General features: G+C 38.5%; 2 protein-coding genes across 7 annotated transcripts in view; one reads left to right on the top strand and one right to left on the bottom strand.

Annotated features, from left to right (window-relative positions):
* Window positions 1-10,959, bottom strand: part of LOC131685668 (uncharacterized) — a 68,014-nt gene extending 57,055 nt beyond the window's left edge. The window contains exons 1-2 of one of the 6 annotated variants that reach the window (XM_058969538.1): window positions 10,821-10,959; window positions 9,481-9,667 (exon numbers count right to left, since the gene is read on the bottom strand). The gene's annotated coding sequence lies outside the window, so the exon portion shown is untranslated. Of the gene's footprint in view, window positions 1-9,480; window positions 9,668-10,111; window positions 10,223-10,516; window positions 10,800-10,820 lie in introns of those variants that run through there. The other 5 variants (XM_058969543.1, XM_058969540.1, XM_058969541.1 and 2 more) reach the window with 5 other exon arrangements.
* A 9,231-nt stretch (window positions 10,960-20,190) lies between these two features.
* Window positions 20,191-20,886, top strand: LOC131681071 (ras-related protein RabX-like). Its single transcript, XM_058961779.1, has 2 exons — window positions 20,191-20,587; window positions 20,789-20,886. The coding sequence occupies exons 1-2, from the start codon at window positions 20,191-20,193 to the stop codon at window positions 20,884-20,886; spliced, it is 495 nt and encodes a 164-aa protein (XP_058817762.1).
* The last annotated feature ends 1,354 nt before the right edge of the window (window positions 20,887-22,240 follow it).

Genomic DNA, 22,240 nt, shown 5'->3' with positions numbered 1-22,240 from the left:
GAAAACCAAGAAGCTTGTCCGCTTCTGTTTCGACGTGCTGGTGCTAGGGTCGGACACCGTCGTGCTATTGCTGGTACATGTTCGATCGGCATGCGCCAGTTCACGTAAACGAAAACCACTTCTACCACTACCCAGCCCCACCAATCAGTGTTATGTTAGGGCTTTCCAAGAAGGACCGTCTGGCTTTTGCGTGGTCATATACAGGCCCAATGATAAATGTCATTCAAAAAGCGAAGTACCTCACAAAAAGGTATTCGGTCGTAATCAAAATTACAAAAGTTAGACCAAACAAGGTTCGCGTTATTTTGTCTAACCTGAAGCGACGCGTCTAACGCGGTTGTTTGCGATCAGCTATTCACGTTGGAGTACCAAGTATATGTACCTTTACGGGACTATGAGAATAATAATGTTACTAAATCGAGACGGACCGCCGAAGACTTGCTAAAGCACGGAGTTGGCCGTTTCAAGGACTCCTCGCTTCAGTCAGTTGAGATCAGAGCCGTAGCAATTCTGTTTTGCGTGAGCGGGAGCAATTTTTTTTACTAAAATTTAGGTCTATTTAAACTTTTTATGTTGCAATGACATTGATTCAGCAAGGAACTGGAAGACAAGAAGTATTTTTTTTAAATATTAAGAGCCATAGTAGTCAAGGACACTGTCTTGATTCCTGCAGTAGAAGACAAAGGGATAAGTCTTTGGGAAATTCTGATCTTGCTCATATTACCCTATTCCACGCTTTTCTAAACATTATTCCTTCACCGTTTCGCTCGTTACAGCAAAAAATGACTCATTCTTAGTCGTTAATAAAAAGGAAAAGAAAGAGAACCATTGCAAGAAGACCCACCCGTTGATCAGCAGCTACTACGTGATTTGGTCTTCAATATCGACAAAGCGGTTGCACAGTATCGCGGCATGGACCCAATGTCGCACCCCAGGATCCCGAAGATGCAGTATTCTTTTAAATTTACTTGTGAATTTCTTATCATGAATGCTAACGTTATTCCGATGTACCTGGAATTTGTGCAGAGCCTGAAAGATCTGCAGCTAATAGTATTCTGTGCTGCAGTGGTGTCCGCAAGATGTTTAGGATACCGACTTACACGTAGAGGCGACCCGCCTCAATATCACCGGGATCTCGAGCACACGTGCCGCTATTGGGCTATTGGCGTACAGAGGCGGCAAAAGATCGGTGAAATTTTGTCGATCATTGCATTTACTGAGCTTCACGTGTGAGGAGCTCATCGGAAAAACTCGACGCACTAGAACAGCAATAGAGTGTCTTATAAAAATGGCCAAGGTGATACACTTCTATGTCATTATTTGGGAGACCCCCGTTCAACATCGCGAAGGACAACCGCGGCTAAGGCGCGAGGAGTAAATTTAGAAACTGATATCTCAGTGAAGTGATATTTGTTTGCAGATTTTCAGTGAAATATTTTCCGAGTGTTAGCTGAGACAACGTAACTTTTTCTGAGATCTCAGCAAAAAAATTGTTTACTGAGATCTCAATTGTTGAGATTTCGTCAAAAGATGCGAAAAAAAAATCTGAGATTCGACAGAAAAAATTAAGTGTGTACGCGAACCACGCTTATTACCGGATTCAATCACCCGTGGTACTACAATTCTCCTCCCCAAGGACAACAACACGTCCAACCCATCAAAGTACAGACCAAGTCCGCAATAAATCATGAGCACCTTTATCACCACATACGTATGGGCACACTGTAAGTAGAATAGCATCCTGACAGAGGAGCAGAAGGGATACAAGAAAAACACACTTGACTGCAAAGATCAAAGCATCATCGATGCAATCGTTGTTAAACAAGTAGTGTGTAACCAACGGAACCTTAGTATGGCCTAAATCGATTACAAGAAAGTATACGACTCCGTGCGGCACTCGTTCCTCATCAAGGTATTGGAGATGTATAAAGTAAATCCTGCAACCGTGAGATTCCTGCGGTAGGCGATGGAGAGGAAGACGGCGACTCTGCAGTTCAGACTTGGGAAATACGAGTTGCAGTCTAGAACGTTCAGTAGGAAACTCAATCGAAACGGGCATGGATATCAGATAAGGTATGAAAAAAGCTCACCGGAAGAGATTACCCATATCTTCACATGGACGATTTTAAGATCTATGATGACTCAACGGAACGACTGGATGTAGTCATCAAGCTAGTCGAAAGGATTAGTGACGTCATCATCATTACATTTGCCCTAGAGAAATTCCGATCTGATCAGCTACAGCTACCGGGGCGATTAGTCGACACTGGTGGCTGCGAGATCGACGAAGGTGTGCTGATTCGGGACATAGTTCTTTTCTGTACGTGGGGCATATGTGCTGAGCAATAACACGTTTGCTGTCCCCGCGTTGACCTACAGTCTCGGCATCATCAAATGGAGCTGGACTGACCTGAAATATCTTGAGAGAAAAGTGGGGAAGGCGTTTAGACAAGCGGGAATGCTTCATCTGTAGTCCACGCTGGAGAGATTCACATTGCCAAATGACAAGGAATAGTCGACATCCAGGTACTATACGTAGCGCAGGTGCTACTATTGCGAGAATACTTTGTGGAAGTGCAAATCGACATGGACTATATTAAGCAGTTTGTGCTGCGAACCGCAACTACAGCGCACTTCACCTAGCGTAAGCGAACCACAACCTTAAATGCAATCTACAGACTGCGGAGGAAAAGACTGCAGAGGGGAAGAAGAGAGCATGGTGCCCACTAGAGTGACAAGAAAAAAATTACCCCCTTCGGGCCACCCCTGAGTCGATTCCTAGTCCCACTGAGAGTGTCTGCTCCAGAATTTGAGCCAAATCGGATAAATTTACTTAGAGGAATCAGCTAATCACTGAAAATGATAATAAGAAAGATAATTTTATTGTCTACAACTTTGTCGAAGACTGCAAATGAATTCAACTTCTTAGGAGAAGTTTTTAAATTTTTAATGAAGTTATGTCTGAGTCAGTTTGGTATGAGACCTATCAGCACATCGTATCAGTAGTCAATTTCCACGAACTTCTCATTGCGGAATACTGGTTGGGTTTAGCTAAATAGTATGTTTAAAAGAATTGGAGAACATGCTATGCGTCATGTTTTAACTAGCAATTTTAGTACTATATTTCACCACCTAGAGGGCGCCAACGCTAACAACAAGAAGAGCGAAAAGAGATAGAAATTAGGTAATTCTTTAAAGTTGTAGAACAAGCCTTTTCCAGTAATCCTTGTAAACATGTCCATATTATATCTCTCTTCTTTTAAAATTTAGTTTCGGCGCCATCTATGTGGTGAAATATGTAACTGAAATTTCATGATCAAAAGATGACTCATATCATGCACAAAAATAATTATAAACATACTATTCAGTTAAACCCAACAATTATTTCGAAACAAACTATTTTAATTTACCTAACAGTGTGATGATACATTTATTATAACTCTTTTCGCTTTCTTCGGGTATAAAATCGATTGAGAAAATTTAGAGCTTGATGCTTCGCGATGTTTTTGTTAACACATACTACATTGGATAGTGGCAGGACTCAGAGAATAGCTTAAATTAGCATAGGACAATATCAGTGCAATAAATCTCAAATGTTAAACCAATTTAATGACAAAGCGGACAAATGGCCCATAAACTAGAAATACAAACGAATTATTGCTAATGCTCCGTAAATGACATATATAAATTCTTCAATCAATGCATTGTGTAGGGAAAACTGAATTTTTCTAAATGTTGTTGTGCTAAGTCAAAAAATTCGAAAAGCAAATTTTCGAATGGATTTTAAGTTCATACTCTCAGTAGCGTTTACTTAAATTCCTTACGCGGCTAAGAATTAAGCACAGAAATTTCAGCTCTTGATATCTCGCTACTTCTGAACTGCATGCGTGCACAGTTCAAACTTTACTTCGATATCGACTTTTTCTAAAAATGACTTCCCAATAGTATCTTTGATCTTTGAATTATTATTCCTAATCCTAATGCCTAATGAAATTCAATAGCAGCCTACCCAAGTAACAATTGAAGTTTTATAGCACGCTACAACTGCAATCTAAGTTTTATCAGTGGCTATAAAACTATCATAAAACCACAATTGTTACTAGGGTATGGGAACGTTGTACCTTTCATTTGACACTTAGTTTGATGAAATCGGTTCAGCCATCTCTAAGTAACCGATGCGCATATTTTTGGTCACATACATACATACATACATACATACATACATACATACATACATACATACATACATACATACATACATACATACATACATACATACATACATACATACATACATACATACATACATACATACATACATACATACATACATACATACATACATACATATACACATACATACATACGCACACACACAGACATTTGCCGAATTCGACGAACTGAGTCGATTAGGTTGACGATGTTCAGAGTGATAGGAGAAAGGCAAAAACTCTCGAAACCCGTTAGGGAAAATCATTATCATTACTGGAATTTTTCTTTTTCACGAAACTTTTCGATAACCTTCCGTCACTTCTACTAAAAAATTTCAAATACTTCATAATTTACAAAATCTTATTAGGAACAGTTGTTTAAGAAGCTTTTGTAATATTATGTAGGAAAAGCTGAAAATTTATGTATTTTCTCTATTTACAACATATAAACCCTTAAGCATACCAATTAATTTAAGATACTCTTTTAACATAAACTATCGCACAAATGGAAATAGGTTCGCCGAGTTTTGGAAGAAGTCGATAAAATAACCCCTTCAACACTACCTAAAAATTGGTGTAGTTCGATGCAATTGAAAGAAAATATCCTCAGAAAATGGGATTTACCTATTACTGTGAATAATAAATATAGTAAAAACCCGTTTTTATCATCTCCATGGTGTATTTTAGGCTGACAAAATGGAGACATTAACTAAATTTTTTTTCTTCATAATAAACTGAAGCTGTTAAAATAATCTTCCCTTCACTTGATGTAGTCTAATAACTATTTCTGATTATTTAATATAGTCTTCCAGCGCAAAAATTTAAAAAAAAATGATTTTTTTTTAATTTTTGCATATTTGCATCTTTAAGATAAGAAAAAAATGGTCAAGAAAGGATTTACTCAAATTCAGCCTTGTTTGTTTGCTAGAGCCCATCAAACATATTTTCATATGAGGCTGATAAAATTGGGGAGTGATCAAATCGGGTCTTCAATGTATTATAATAGATAGGTAGAATTCGAAGAAGTTTCTTGTGGATGAGTGTAGAATGACTTTGTTTCTATTTACTTGGAGTCAGCAGCGTAGTCAGAAATTCGGTTTGGTGGGGATTTGTTGAAAATATAACTTTCTGTTCAAATGGCATAATTACGAAACCGCCATCTTTGAAGTTTTAAAATTATGGAGAATCAGTGTTTCAAAAAATTGTAACAGAGTTCCTGTCTTTTGCGATTTTGTTGAAACTTTCATTTAAAGCAACTTAATTGTAGGCTGAATATTACGTATATGGAGTATATCGAGTTATAAAATGATATTTACGAAGTGTTCCTTAATCTATTTTCTTTCTATTGTGAGCTTCACAAACTCAAGCTTTGGATAAAATGTAAATTTTATCGTTTATAAACAAGAGATTTATCATAAGCAGTAAAATCATAATAATTTGATTTAAAATTAAATAGAAATTGCCTAAAATATGTTAATACATTGAACACATGGAGTCTTCATGTCTTCAACAAAGTGGTTTGTAATAGCACTCCCCAAAATTTTGCTGAAGACATTAAGTCTGGAACTAAATTTGTTTGAACAGTAAATTCGCCATAAATACTTCTTGGAGGATATAACGCCAAAATTATTTTCAAATGATGTGCTGTTTAACGTTTGTAAAATTCATCGAAGATACTAAACCTGCGAAATTGGCACAACGGAAAACGCAATTTTTCATAAATTCCCTTACTTTTGGAAGGTGGATTTCGCGTTATTAATTCTATCATGTTTTCGTCTCAACTCGACGCGTTTCCAAAATAAAAACATTTTCAGCAAATGTTGGAATTTATGCAATTTTTTGGTGAGCAATTCTAAGTTTCATAGACATTAAAGCAATTCCAGTTTCGCTTCTTATTAAAAAAAAGACATTACAGTACACCCCTTCAAAACTGAACTCAATGTGATAGGAAAGTATGATTATGATTGATTTCAGAACTCTGGAATGAGTTAATTTTTTTATCATTATGTCAGGAGTGGGCGGAGATATATCGTGTAAGCGCACCCCTGTTTAGAGCCGTTGTCTATATATACGGGGATGCTGTAGTTAACGTTGCCGCATTCGTTGGCGTGTTGTATGTTGTATCACGTAACGAATGACTGTGGTTAATGTTTGATATGTTGCAATTGCAGGGTATTGGCTCCTGCCAGATTGAGCATCTTCTCTACTTTTAGTAATTGTTTTACTTCTCGAATAGCTGGTCTCAAAGAACATTTCCAAAAAACCAATGGCAACACAATCCACAATGGGGCTAGTTTTTGCCGTGGATCTATAGCGGAACGAGTTTAGCTTGGACTCCGGGCGGGATAAGAAGGTAGACTGACCTAAATTAACCGGTAATTGAATTAAATTTTTATTTGTATTTTTAAAGCACGTTAATATAATTTTTCGTGTTAAAATGGAACGCTAATTTGGGCCCTCGCTTGAGATGTTCGTGATATCCATAAGAATCCAATGGTTATGTGCGAAATAAGGAAATCAAATCAGTTCAATTCAGTCACCAGTACCAGCAGACGGTTGCCCGCTGCACTCACAGTTGTTTTATTTGCGTTTAATTCCTTATTACTGCGTTCTGTATAATTTTTTTTTCTCTGTTACTGCATATTCCAATAGTGTATTAAAAAGGACTTCTACATTAAAACGACACATTGCTTTCCCAAAAAAAACCTTCAGCTATGATTAGAAAATTTTCTCGGTTGTTCTATATTTTTAAATGAGAATTACGAGCTGCATTTGCTACCTTCTCATCTTGCTTACAACAAAAGCTGAAAATTGCTCCACCGCTACCAACAGAAAAATCTACCCATATATCGTTTTGTCTAAACCACAGAAGCAAAATATCGCACTTCAACCTACTGTGTCGAACGTCAATAAAAATGAATGACGATCAAAGCAGAGAATGGCCCTACTTTGGTCAAACTGTATTCCTGTTTACTTTTCGAGATGTCTCTTGAAATCACATGTTGGAGAAGTGAAAAAATATCAAATTTGCAAATGGAAGTAAAGATGATCAATGTCTACACCCTACAACTTCATAGTTTGACATAGCGTACTGATTATTTTTAAGACTAGTAGAAGCGTTCGATGCGCAAAATGAAATATATCATTGAATGTGGCAACATGAAGTCAGTACCTCTGTATATATAAAGACGATGACACAAACAAGGTGCGAATACACGGATTAGCTATATATACCTCTAATAAGGTTGTTAACCATTGTGTATATTTTCAACAAGCCAAAAGGGTAGCCGGGAACCCGCAAATTGAAAAACTCGTACCAGTGGAAATTTTAGTAACAGTAACATAGTTTGATATATGGATGAATATATACAATTCCTCTAATCAAGATTCAAATAAGTAAGTTGAGAAGGGCCCGTCAGTAACACTAGCCTTGGGGCCCGCCGCGGCTCTCGACGGCCCTGGCTATAACATGAGAGTAATGCTTTCTGATTGTCAGTTGTGAGTCCAGGAGCATTCCGAGGTCTCTGATAAGTATCATTATATCTAGTGATTCCCCGGAGATGGTGTAGCATTAGAGTATTTATTTGTTTCTGTGTGTAACAGATATTATGGAGCACTTGGACACGCTGAGAGCCAGAAAGTTGCGATTATACCAATTACAAAAAGTATCTAAGTGTCGTTGTGGTTCTAATAACCCCACAATGAGAAATAGTTTGAGATCCTCGTTGTATATAAGTTTACACCCTGCCAGTATAACATAACAAACGTCATTGAAAAACAACGAAACAACAACGGTCCTAGATAACTCCTTTGATCCCGAAAAGTTGATGAATCTGCTTGGCTCATTATTTCCTTATTTTACCGATAGAGAACGATTTTCGAGATATGATTCAAGCCACCCTGTAAAATTTGATGAAGCCCACAACCGTTTTATTTTTGGCAGTAAAAGAGAGTGATTTACATAATCGAATGCAGCCTTGAGATCCGTGTATACAGTATCGACCGGAGATCCATAATTCAGATGATACACGTACATAATAAATTCTAAAGATATACTAAAATCACCCACAACTTTGTGGCAGACACTATGTTTCTATATTATTTAATTTAATTTGGTACGATAAAGCGCAAGGTGCTATGTATGAACTTTGCCAAAGACGCCATTGCTCTAAAACGAAAGATAAGAAGAGGACTTACAAATTGGTCTCCTTTGGACGCTAGGTATAACTGTGATAAAGAGCAGATATACTGCGAGGAAAAAAAAACGTGTCGCGGCTATGACTAGGACTTTTTCTGTGATTCGCGAAGTCAGCTAAAGCAACACAAAACTTGCTCTATGAAAATCGCTGATAATCCCTGTTGCTTTATACGGTCTAGAAGCATTGGCGTTAAAGGAAGCAGACTATCGAGTGCTAAGTGTGTTTAAGATAAGGACGTGGCGTTCATTACTCGACAGTTTATTAGAAAATGACGTAGACCATGAACCACGAACTGTATCAAGTTTGCAAACATGCTGACATCGGAAGGATGATAAAAAACGGCAGACTGAGGTAGGCTGAAAATATGCCGCGAAAGCCGGAAGAGGAACTAGCTACAGTTATATTCAGTAGATGACCTAGAACAGGTCTTCGACTTTGAGATTGACCACGCAGCGACAGCGCCTGTGGCGGGCAATCCAGAAGAATGGTGGCCCAAGATCGAGCTAACTGGACATCTAAAATACATAACTCGGTGCATCCGGATTTTTCAACCGCAATGATGTTGATGATAATCTTGAAACATAAACATCAGAATTTAATGTAACTATCAATTCAACACTTGTTTGGTACTAAGCGCTCCATTCAACTTGTTGATATATAAGGCTCAACCCTTCGGATCTCAGGAAAAGTTCGAGCGGATTTTAAACCTTTCATTCACAAGAAAAGCAAAAATTGGTATAAATATCAATAAAAATTATGATTGCATAATTTTAAAGAATTTTGTAAAAGTCACTCCTCTTTCTTTTGCCCATAAAGTCGGAATTTCCATGCGGTAGTTAGAAATCTTTGCAAATAATCGAGCTTTTTTCGGATAATCGTAACCTTTTATCAGACTGAAGATCACTCATAAAAGTTCGAAATTTAATCCTTTTCATTGGTTAGAAATGTTAAATGTTAAATTAACGGCCAATAAATATATTTTCAAAGTGTACATCAGACTCCGTGAAGTGAGATAAAATTATTTTTATAGCACATGATTCCTATTCTTCAGCTGCTGCTTTATGACGTACTTTAAATTTTATTAGTATGCTGCAGTTTTCTTCGCACTAATCCATACAATCATCGAGGAAATAACATTCAAACCAGCCGACAGAGGCACTTTACATCTTTTTTTTATTACACATTTTGACTCTCATAGTCATTTTTCCTCACTTCATCTCTATACCTTCATTGGACACCACTCCCCACTACACACAGCTGCGAGAAAAAAAACACATCGATTTAGTATAAGCAGATAACCACTATCTAGCAACGATTTGCGATACACTAGTAAACTCAAATATAAACAAATAATTTCGAATCATAAGAAAATTATCCGAACGGGTTCCATCCTATCTGCACCGATCCATCGAACGGCACGAGTAATTGATCTCGAACGTAATCCACCTCGTTGTCGATTCTCGCGCACGAAACTATCCACTCCTTGCAAACCTGTCTCAACATTCAGCGCATTTGGATTCGGGTGGGTGGTGGAAAATTTCCCAACTTTCCAAGAATTTCATGCACAATTTACACCTTAACGTGTGTTGCCACCTCACAAGCGGCTGCGGCGCGCAAAGTGCAAAATGGAAGCAATTCGCGCGATGTTTTTCACCACCGCCACCGCCACCGCAAGTAGACCGTGTCACGATTCGTGCGTACCCGAGTGCGTTTGATGTGACCCTTTCTGTATTTACAAAATAGTAGCGACACTCGGACGGCTACTAGCGAGGAGGCGACATGTCGACGTGCATATCGTATTTCGAAGAATGTATAATTGTGCGTTTTTAACACTTTTCTCTCAATTAGTGGGTGTTTTTCTTTCACTCCGGGCCACTCACTAATACCATAACCAAGACTAGTAGTGAACTTTACAAACACTTGCGCTTGTGCAGATTTTTCGCTCTTGGTACTCCTTCTATCTCTTTCTCTCTCTGTCACACGTACACTTTTCTCTTGGATTTTCCTTCACTGAGTTTTCCGTTCACTTGACCCGGGTTTTCTTTTTCATTGCAAATCACTTCGACAGAGGAAGGAGTTCAAAGAGGAAAAATATTTTTAACCCACTATTGCTTATTTCCGTTCTTCTTAGTTGTCCTTTATCCCTCGATGTGATCAAGCGAAAAAATCAACTAATTCTCGGTTACTTGATCGTGTTGCTCCCACAATCGTTCGTTTCATTCAACTTTAGCTGGCAACTTGCTAACTTTGGGCGAATTTCACTTTTCACAGGCTTCTACGATCGTCCATTCAAACTGTGCAGCTTTTGGTTCACCTACGTACTTCACCATGTCACGTCGTTCAACAAAAACGAACTTAACTATCAATATGTCAAATGATGAACCAATTAACGAAAAGAAAAACTTCGTACCAATTAAGTAACCACCAGCATATCCAAACTGAGGAGAAAAAAGGCAGCTCCTCAGTAGGACTTTTTCCACCACGATTTTCCGCACAGTTCGATCCACACGCGGTTTTTCCTCTTGGAGAGCTCCGAAAAGAGAGACGAGTTACGAAAAACTGACACGGGAAAATCTCGTACGCACCGTTCTAGTCCAAGATGCGACTTGCAGGGTGGCAGTTGGCGCCTTACGCATGCGCCCTGCTAGCGAAAGACACTCACCATTCACTGCCGAATGCCGATGCAAGCGGATGTCGCCCGAATGTACGCTACCCGCTGCACGTCGTTTCTGGCAAGCAGTGCTGCAAGCCACGAGTTTTCACACGGCGGTCACATTTTATGTGGGTTGTGGCGGCCTATTTATAACTGACGCCGACACCTTTTTACCGCGATCATCTCTCCAGGGGTTTTTCTTTAACGATTCGGTCGGAGAAAGCGGAATCATGTTTGGTAGTTGAAAAGGGGCCAAATAATTCATAATTAGTGGAGGTTAGCGATCTAACCTGTTGAAGATATTTGTCGAGATTGCGATGATGTTTTAATACTTGGCTGTAATCTGCAATCTTTTGCTTATCATTGCGCGAATCAGTATGTACGAAAGAAATCATTAAGTTGGTTATGATTTCAATATTAATTAGATATTTTATTTTTGTGGAGGTTATCTACTCAAATTCATTGACTAACCTTACTTACTAATTTTTTATTCACTTTACTTACGAAGCTCCTATGATTTCTTTGATAAACGTGAAAATTTCCCGATTGTCTTGAAACGTGGATTTTAAATAATTTAAATGGATCCATCGTACTGTTGCTCTAAATCCGCCGCGCGATTCGGTCGGATCTCGTCCGTTCCGTTTAAAACTTTTTCTCGTATATTTATTAAATGCAGTGTAAAAATTTTGTGCTCATAATTTCTCGAAGATAGATATATCGATTAAAAAATTCATGCCGGCGCCGGTGGTTGAGTGGTAAGCGTAAGCGCCACTTATCCCAATTGGTCTGGGGTCAATCCCAGTCGAGGTCGATGAGATTTTTCCGAGGTGAACAAATCTGTGGTGACGTCTTCCTTCGGAAGGGAGAAAAGCCGTCGGTCCCCGGTCCCTGAGTTGATGGGTCGATATCTAATACAGATAGTGGAGTCCTCTCTCTGGCGTCGGTAAAGAAGATGTATAATCCAACTTCCATAGTTACAACAAATATCTCCTCTTCCCGTGATGCTTATGGAGTGCGCAGTAGTATATACGGTCTCTAGCAAAAGCAAGTATTGGACTAACATTTCCTTCCGCGATCTACGTTCGGGCCTGGCCGGCGCCGGTATTGATCAATAAAACACTTTAGGATTACCAGGAGTTGCACATTGAAGAATGTTTCGCTACTTCCAAGCATAATTACCAACTGATTCCCTGTGCAACTTCAGCTAGTCCAGATCGATAACGGTGTAGCAGCCAGGGTGGTCGCATAATCTCAAGCATAATTTTTTGAAGATAGATGAATCGAATAAAAAAAATCGTTGATTATTACTGTAAATATATAGTTCCCCGTACGCCGCAAATCATCCTTGAATTAGGTCGGAACTTCCTCCAGTGTCACAGACTTCGTTGAAGTTTAGAAAAAAAAATTCTGGAGGTCAGAAAATTATTTTGAATTTAGTAGAATTTAGTAGCCTGCATTTCGCGAGCGCGTAGAAATTGTACGAGTTCGTATACATTCTCTGTAGAGTGAAAGATTTCACTGAATACCTTACGAGCTTCATAAGCACATTGATTCACCTTCTTTGGAGCTCAACTTCATTCCCTAAAGTTCACGGAGAAATGGAGTTCGACAAAAAATTCCTCAAATTTATTGGATTTTCTTGCATGCTACGTAACTGATTTTAGCTCCGATGAATCTCAAAGTCTTATTCATTTCGATAAATCTCGCGAAAGATTTTCTTGAAATTTTTAGGACGTCTCTATAGCTTGTAGGATACTTTATATATTTATGTGATATACAAACCAATTCCACAATACGCTTAGTCTAGAAACTAAAAAATCACTCACTCGTTGTTACCGTTTTGGATGCTTTACCCTACGATCAGGTTCCGAACGAGCGATAGGTAGTAAGTATATGTTTGTGTGTAGTATAGTACTGTTCGTCTTGATCTGTCGTGAAAAATTGTAAATCTAAATTGTAAGCAATATAGTATGTAATTATTAAATTAAGCTTGATTGATATTGATTTCATTCCTTTTATCAACTGTTAAATTAAATGAATAATTAAATTAATGTAACGCACATAACACATGACACATTACACATACAAAGATATCGTAACGGGAGGAATTGGATATGGAATTAACGGATGGAATTAGGAAATGGGGGACGAAGAAGGCGGAAAATGAGGTGGGATAGGGAAGTGAAATTGGATTAGGTATTAACCATTCTTTTCCACGTGTGCCACCGAGCACTACAGAAGTACTAGATAGTTTTTTGAGCCAGTTCTGCTAGAGATAGTTTTACCGTTTATAGACACACGTTTCATTAGTGGCTAAAAGTGCAGTGGAAAAGAAGTTACGAGTCTGGAGTAGTTCGACTCAGGTAACCTAACCTAAACAAACACCCAATGGCATATAAAAATCCTAAAGCATTCCCCTACTCACCCCTTACGTTTTGGCTGGAAGTTTGTGTGGCCAAGTCCCACGGAAAACCCCGGAAGTACTCTACGTGGAGATCACAATTCGTGACACCATAAGTCAACAAAGTCAACAAACCTAGGCCATGACCACATTTCTGCCCAGTTTCACGTCTGGACGGTGTTATGTGATTAACATCTTACATAACAGAGAAAGAGTATGGAACGTCGTGCTCAAACCGACGTTGTTTACACCGTCTTATCTGCTGCTTTGATTTGGAATAAATGGTAGTGTTTTGCAGTAATTCCTCCCTAACAGACCAAGAGATACCATCCGTCATTGAAGATTGCCAGGCACTTCTGTCAGAAATACCTCAAGAAAGCCACTTGGGGCCGTTAATGTTTCTGCTATACTTTAATTTAATGTATATTTAGTTCTTAAGACTGCACGTTTGTCCTTGGCGGATGATCTCATGATTCTTTGTCTGATTCGTTTAATTGAAGATAGCAGCTTTCTCCAACAGCAGCTTCAAGTCTTTGCTGATTGGTGTAACACGAACCGTATGTGTGTAAACCCGAAGAAGTGTTCCGATTACCATTCCGAAGCACTAATTAGAGTATGCGTCACTTCAGTTGTCGATTTCAACGTTTTTCGACGAACTCTGCGTCTACGATTTGCAAGACTTTTTAAGATATTTGATCTTTTTAATCGTTTTTTGTTAATCATTGTATGAATATTGCTTTTATGTACCATATGATTGTTATAAATAAGATTAGTATTAAGGGATATATCATTGTGGCTTGGATGTGCCTGCTGATGTAATAAACAAATAAATTTTACTATAAATGAGCTTATTATTTATGGGTAATTAGGACCTTTTTATGGTGTTTTGTTGGTTGTGAAACTTGGAAGGGAGCATATTTATAGTCGTTTTAAGAGTCTGTATGATGACTGAGCCCATGAGAATTTGCTCCGGTAATACACATAAATCTGCATAAAGGACACATCTGCTACTGATACACTGGAACTATTTAAAAAATCTCCCCGATTTTGAGGGATACCCAATTGTAAAATGAGCATAACGACATGTTTTGGAGAAATTTCCTCATAGCTTTATGTCTCTTTGTCTGTTGCGACCATGCAATTTTCTACGGAAGTAGTGCGATTTGAATCAGTGTTCTTTCGGGAAAATTGGCAGTATTCATTTGCATTATTGGGTGACAGCCAGTCAAGCTACCTCCCATGCCAACCCGCACAATGTGCGATTGGTAGAAGTACTCGGTGTAAAGATACCAAATTGCACGCGTTTAAAGAAATTTCATCAAGTTGAACACTGTTTGGTCATTGATTTTTTCAGAATCGTTATGGTCGATCAGATTGCGCTGCACCTTTCATCGGATGGAATGGAAAGGTCAAAACAGACATTTATTTGGATTTGGAAACTAATGTTTGCTTAAGCGATAGCAAATAAAAATAAACCGGTTGATAGCCTTAATTGATTAGTTTTAAGTATACACCACTCGCCCTGACAACTGTCATGCGAGACAATCTACGCGATTGAGCAATAAACACAAGCCACTTTCGCAACCATCTTCCGCTCGATCACCGACAACTGGTCAGATCGGCGAACAAGTGTATTTTTCCTATGCATAAATACAGTGCACCCAGTATTAGGAACCGTTACGTGATTTTAGTATTAAATTTAGTTCTTACGGCGTGCTATAAATACTCGCGTCGCGTTTGAATCTGAAAATTTGTTTCATTTTGGCAAATGACGAACCATTCTTCTGGCGTGTTTCGCTCCGCCAGTGCCTCGCTCCGTCCTCAATATGCTAATTGTAACGGAACGAATCAAGCAGGAAGGAGTTTTTCATAGAATAAATCCGCTCGGCCGTGTGATAGATCACATGTTTTAGATGGTTGTTAGGGGTGTGTCGAAATCCTCTCGATGGTCCACTTCTTTTATTTTTCTTTGGAATAACGGTTCAAAGATTGATAAAGAGATCCTAGGAGAATATTTAGTGGAGCTGGTATATTAGCATTTTCTATGTTATTGATTATCATTTATTAAACTATTTAAAAACTTCTTGACAGCATCCATTTGAGTCTATAAGATCAGTGCAATAATGAAGCTTTGTATTTTTCCAAAAACATCTATTAAATAGCACTTAAATCCACGTAAATTATTAGATAGCTGTTAAGACGCATGTTCATGTTTGTTCAAAATTTAGCTAGATGGCTAGAAGAATTTCCATCGACCGTAAAACTCGGTCGACAGAAATTCCACGTACGAATAACTATAGCATGAAGTTTCGGTGACACTTGTACCACTGTTTTCATCAACAAGTTTCAAGTTTGTCAACTCGTATTGCATTTATTGCACGATGACAATGATTTATAGTTCCTGCTCGTTTAAATAGCTTCCCGCTCGCCTAAGTTCTGGAAGAACTAAAAATAACTATTTCTTCGGGACGGCTCCGTCGTCGTTTCGAGCGCAGTGAAACGCATCCGCCGACGCTGTCCATTATTTTGAAACACCACTATTTACAGCTCGTCGTCGTTTTGGAACAGCTCCCCGAATTTAGCGACACATTCAATTCGAAAACCCCGCCCACAACTGACTGCACGGGATCATATCGGCGACGTTTAATTATGGCGTGAATATGCGCACATATGCGTGATTTATAGCTCGATCATGCGTCTCCTTCTCCCCATTAGCGGTGGTAGTAGGCTGATGATGGAAGCGCAGGGTAAAACTATTAGCAGAGGGTTCGCACGTGGCCTACGTCTTGTCAAAGTGCGGGCAACATAACTCTTACCGCTACTGGGTGACGGTGCGGATGTGGTGGCTGCTGTGGTGTGAATGTGTCACTCGTTTTTCACGAAAACTGCTCATTTCGTAAGTAATTATAATATCATCTAGCTGCATCTCGTGCTAGCGTGTTTCTAGTAGAGATGAGCAACACTAGACAGCAAACCGCCAGTGATGGCGTTGGTTTTATAAAGCATGGCATCAGTTAGGGTTCGTCGCGGTTGCGGTATTTACCGCAACCGCGCGGTATTTACCGCACCCGCACCGCAAAAACTGCGGTGCGGTAAGACACTTTTTCTTGCGGATGCGGTGCGGGAAATGAGCATTTACCGCGCGGTATTACCGCAACCGCACTTAAAAAAATAATTGATAAGTCTGCAGTCTGCATTAAAAAGTGAATTAAAACTTTGACTTTTACCATTTAAGAACGACGAAACTTATTACCTTACAATAGGGAAACATAATAAACATTTGATTGCTCTAATTTCCATGGACTTGACAATGATTGGAAAATAAATCCGAATATAATCTGTATTCGACCTATCGCTACTTGATTTTTTACATTTTGTTTATTCTAATATGAAAAAACAATATGTTACTAAAACATAAAATCTATAAGCTGTGTCCAATATAATTTGGCATCAGTATTTTTACGACATATTTTGAACACTTTTAAAAATTTGCAAGTGAACCTTTTCAAATATATAAAATGAACAATACAATCATTGAAAAACAATTGAATTGCACTATCAAATCCAATTTAAAAATGCATCATTTCTCCCGATTCCTCTTGACAATCGTGGAATTATGAATCGTTTACGATGACATTTTCTCAACTGTGAATTTTGATTAAATTGGAGAACTTTTGATTAATTAGGAGAACATAAAAGTTTTCCTATTGATTGCTGCGGAAGAACGTTTTTGTATGTATAATGATGAAGTACATGTAGGGTTCGCAATATCGACCCTTTTTGTTGAGAACCGGTACTACGGTACTGAAGCCCTTTTTTAAATTCGAAAAGAGCTTCAAAATGAAATTGAATGCTGAAACTGATGACCTTATTCTCAGACGATTGATTTGTGCTGATCAAAAAACATGTTTATTGTTTTTAATTAATTCGGAATGGCATGACTCATTTCAGCAGAACATATTTTTCGTATGCGGCACCTTCTTTTATTTCGAAATCTAGGCCACTATGAAATCAATAACTGCTAAGCGGTGCGACTTTTATCGACTTTAACAGATGGTAAAAGTAAGAAACACTATTAATAACAGTAAATCAAAGCGAGAATGGCAGTAAATCCAAGCAGGTTGCTCGCTTTTCCTCTCTTGATTTGCTGTAAATTGGTTTCGACCTGCATACCACGGCTCTTTGCTTTCCTGTAAACTATGGAGTTTTGCTGAATTTTCCTATCACTAATAATCACAAATCGCCCCAGTAGTAGCTCACCAAGTCTAAAATTGTTAGCTGCTAAATCGCTGTTCTTTATTTTATAAATAAAGGTTTAATAAGACCATAGTCTTATTACGTGCCACCCAGTAAAAATGGAAACCAATCAGAATGTCGCTAATAAAAAAAGATGTGAATATTATGAAATTTAGTACAAGATCGTTAAAATTTAATAATAACAATATAAAGAATTTAAACATTCCGTTCAGTACATCGGGAGCTAGTAATGTTTAACTTATAGAAGGTAATTAATATAATTAAAAGTCATCTTGCAGACCAATATTTTGAAACATTTCCCCCTAGAGAATCCACATATTTTTCATAAAAAAAATTGTATGGTACCGAAAATACCGGTACTGGCTTTTCTTCAGTACGGGTATTACGGTGCCAAAAATGGGTCGGTATTCCCGGGATTTTCGGTACTGGTATTACCGGTACCACAACCCTAAGTACAGCTACATTTCATATGACTTCAGTGCTATGCTAAGATTTACCTTGTTTCGAAAGTATTTATCTCAAAATGTACGGAATTTTATTAATAACACTTGCAAAGTGTCAGCTTTTTTAATTACATTCTGAGGAGTCCGTCAAAGCTGATGTACGTGTAAATAAGAGTAATATTTTATTATATTTGGTTATTCAAAAAAATTAGTAATTTTTCAAAAATACAGAATTTTACCGCATTTACCGCATTACCGCGCGGTGCGGTGCGGTAAATGCAGTGCGGTTGCGGTAAGCGGTGCGGTTTTAATATTTTTTTGCGGTTGCGGTGCGGACTATCCATTTACCGCCCACATCCGCACCGCGACGAACCCTAGCATCAGTGATGTGGTACCTCGTATTGTAGTCGTTATTTTTCACGCGTACCTGTTACGTGAAATGAAAGCTTTCTTTGTTGTCTGTAGATTAAGATGTTTAATCTGTAATGACGACATTGAATTCGAACTGCTTCCCGTAGGCGTCCCATGGGCATTTCTTCCACACTTTACAGCGTATGTAGACGTATGACACATTCTTCCTTGGATAATCGCTGTTTTATGGTATGTGGAGACAGATAATGCGTTATTGACAATGTCTGTTGAACCCGAAAAAGGGATGCTTCAAGGCATGTGTGCAATCCTCTTCAGTACATTAGGGATAGTGCAACTTTCCTTGCTATAAAATCGGATAAAAACAAATAGCACACGGTGTAGTTCTTTTTTCTTGAGACCTGACGGCATATTATATGGATATGGCGGTGTCAGATATCTGCAAGGTTGCCGTTTGCACGTCGTTACACCCAAAACGGCGCGCTCAGATTTTCTGTTTGTGGGCTTACAAACTCATTCCCAAAAGCAATCCTTTTTGAACATTGAGCTGTTCGCGCACAATTCGAGATGAGCGCAACGCCCACGAAAAAAAACCTGTTGTTATCCACCTGCAATTGTGCCATTCTCATTTATCAAAGATATTTAATAACTAGTTACATTCAATATAACATTGTGGAAATATCTATTACATCAGCGATGATCGGTTCTTGTGACAGTATGAATTCTGTAGAAAATGTTATCATGCAGCTTGTGTAGGAGTCTAGCGAAACCAAGAAGAATTTATTTCGCATTTCATGATTCCATTATGTGCACACTGCCAGCATAATCTAATGGCAGGCATAGATACACGAAAGGTGCTATACCAACAGGAAAAACTATTTGAATCTATAACTACACAAACGGACTGCAACTTACAAATAGCAGCTGACATAAAAAAGTTCAATTGTTGGCTTATTCGAAAATGTCGAGTTGCAGCTTAAAGAATCAGTGGCGAATGTGAACAAAAACACATCGTCGCAAGTGGCAAACGCTGTATCGGCACTATCGCAGGCTATTGACAGCAATTCTTTTAATAAGGCCGATGAGCTGGTCACATTAAAAAACCATATCACATCACTGTTCAACATTTCTCTGGGGTCCACAAAAAACACATTGAGGAGTATGTAAATGATCTCACTGCCGATTTGACCAGAGAATTGGAAAAAATCTGCAGCGAAGTTCAGAACATAAGCACCCTTACCATAGATATGGCAGCTCATTGCAATGAACACTACATGAGCGAATCGCGTCCTGCACGTGAAGTTTTAGACGAAGCGAAAACTTTAACAAATTCAGTTGGCTGTGACATTCTCAAAGAAGTACAATCTCTTGCCGGCACAATTGGATATACGCGATGCTTGTTTGCCACCAGCGGGCCCCAGCTTGATGGACGAATTAAATGCCCAATCAACAAAATCGGGTGACTTAGGTCACCGCTCCACTGCCGAAGCCACTGAAGGGTGGCGCTTTTTGGGTTCGAAGAAAGTGTGGCGCTCTGACTGGACGGAGTACGATGCACGTAATCAGCGTAGAATTCAACAGCAAAAGGTGAAAGATAGGGCGATGGCACGAAGAAAAGATAATAAAAAGCAGTTGTATCGGGTAATAAATGATCGCAATGAAAACAGAAACCAACATAGCCGTAATACCAAATAAATATCAGATATCCAGAAGCAGTTATTACAACTACAACCTTAATGACAACAACAATAGCAACAACAATCGTAACAACAATAGCAGCAATAATCGCAACAACAATACTCAAGGCAGTCGTCCAACAATTAGCAATTTTCTTCCCCGGGATAAGGATCTACTTGCGGCGGCAAGGATGCAATTCTCTAGGCCTCCGCTTGAAAATCAGCGTGGTATCAGGTTTCAACGTGGTGAAACACTGAATCCATACCCGGTTCTACATGGATTTAACCGACGACCCCATATTAAGAAGACTGATATCTTTTTCCTTCCTCCATACAAACGAAAAGCGACAGAGGTTCAAGCGCCTCTACTGGAGGAAGGTAGGAAGCTTAATGTAAAAGTGTATATGTGTGTGTGCATCACTATGGGAAGTACCACCTTTACCCGCAAGTGGCGTTACTGTGACTGTCTCCAGATTCTGGACAGAGTTGCCAGTCTTCTTGATATGCAGTCTTCGATTATACTCAACTTCCGCTCCAGATAGGTTTGTAACCCCCGTCTTGACGAATTCTTTTTCTCAGCGCTGTTCGGCTTGTTCGTGTTTTCGTCCAACCTAACGAACTCTTCAGAGGCAGACCATGACGAACCGGCTACGGATGAAAACGGATCAATAGGTTAATTGCCATTAACCTTATCAGAAACGCTCTCAGAAATTTTAATATATTGTCAAAATTTTAATCGTATGCAGAGCGCATCTGAAATAAGCAAAATTTATAGTAATGTATTGAGCTCATCTTATTCTGTTATTCTAGGCACTGAAAAAAGTTGGAACGATAGCATAAAAAGTGAGGAAATTTTTGGTAGTGATTTTAACGTATTCAGAGACGACCGAAATCTTCTAGAATCTCAAAAGAAGTCTGATGGCGGAGCTGTTATAGGCATTTCGGCTCAATTTAATTCTGAAATTCTTCCCACAGTGAAGTTTAAGGAATTTGAACATGTGTAGGTTAAAGCGGACATCTCAGGCGAAATACATGTTTTTGCTTCTGTATATTTCCCACCAGAGCATGCTAATATAACATCGTACGAAGCCTTTTCAAAATTACTGAACAAATTTTATTTGAACATCCAGCCGAGGTTAAAGTTCACATTTACGGAGATTTTAACCAGCGCAATGCCGACTTTATTCCGGATTCTGAAAATGAAAATATTTTAATCCCAGTCGTAGGAGAAAACGAAACATTGCATTTCATCTTTGACAAAACTGCCAGCATTGGATTAAATCAAATAAATCATGTAAAAAATCAACACAATTGCTATCTTGACCTTTTATTTACAAACACTCAGGAAGATATCTGTGTATCTGAATCTTTGGCTCCTTTGTGGAAAAATGAAGCTGCTATTGAGTTTTCTTTGTTCATACATGAAAATCAAGTACCCTATGACTATGACTTTGAAGAAGTCTTTGAGTACCATGAAGCCAACTATGACAATATTAGACGGAAGGTAGGTAGTGTAGACTGGCAAAAGACTCTTAGGAATGAAACGAACATTGAAACCATGGACATATTTTACAAAATAATTTTCGAAATTATTCATGAAAAGGTACCTATTAAGTAAAAAAGACGACACGGTAGCTCAAAGCATCTTATTTGGTATAACAGGCTAATTATAAACAAAACAAAAAGCCCACAAGCTATATAAGAAAAATCAAAATAATGAGCACTTGGAACAATATCTCGACATCTGCGATAATCTAAATATGGCCATAGATTCTGCACTGGGTCAAAACTAAATAAAAATCAGACAATTTCCCATCAACAATGCACTTGGACGACAACGTACATAATAGCCAGGAAAAAATCTGCAACCTATTTGCAACATTCTTCCAAGAAATACTTACAACTTTTTCTGAACAAGACCGCAATCGCGATTATTTTGCTTTTCTTCCGGAATTTCCTATGGATATTGACGTCAGTAATGTCATAGTTGAGGACATTTTCAATGCTCTAAAGCTTTTGGATTCATCAAAA

This window comes from Topomyia yanbarensis, chromosome 2 (assembly GCF_030247195.1).
Source record: "Topomyia yanbarensis strain Yona2022 chromosome 2, ASM3024719v1, whole genome shotgun sequence".
Taxonomy (NCBI): Eukaryota; Metazoa; Arthropoda; class Insecta; order Diptera; family Culicidae; genus Topomyia; species Topomyia yanbarensis.
The sequence above is the reverse complement of the archived record's forward strand: the minus strand, read 5'-3'. Positions and strand labels throughout refer to the sequence as shown.

Coding starts and splice junctions, on each gene's coding strand:
- LOC131681071 (XM_058961779.1), top strand. CDS start 20,191: ATGAAAACAGAAACCAACATAGCCGTAATACCAAATAAATATCAGATA. Junction 20,588..20,788: donor AGCGCCTCTACTGGAGGAAG/GTAGGAAGCTTA, acceptor TCTTTTTCTCAG/CGCTGTTCGGCTTGTTCGTG.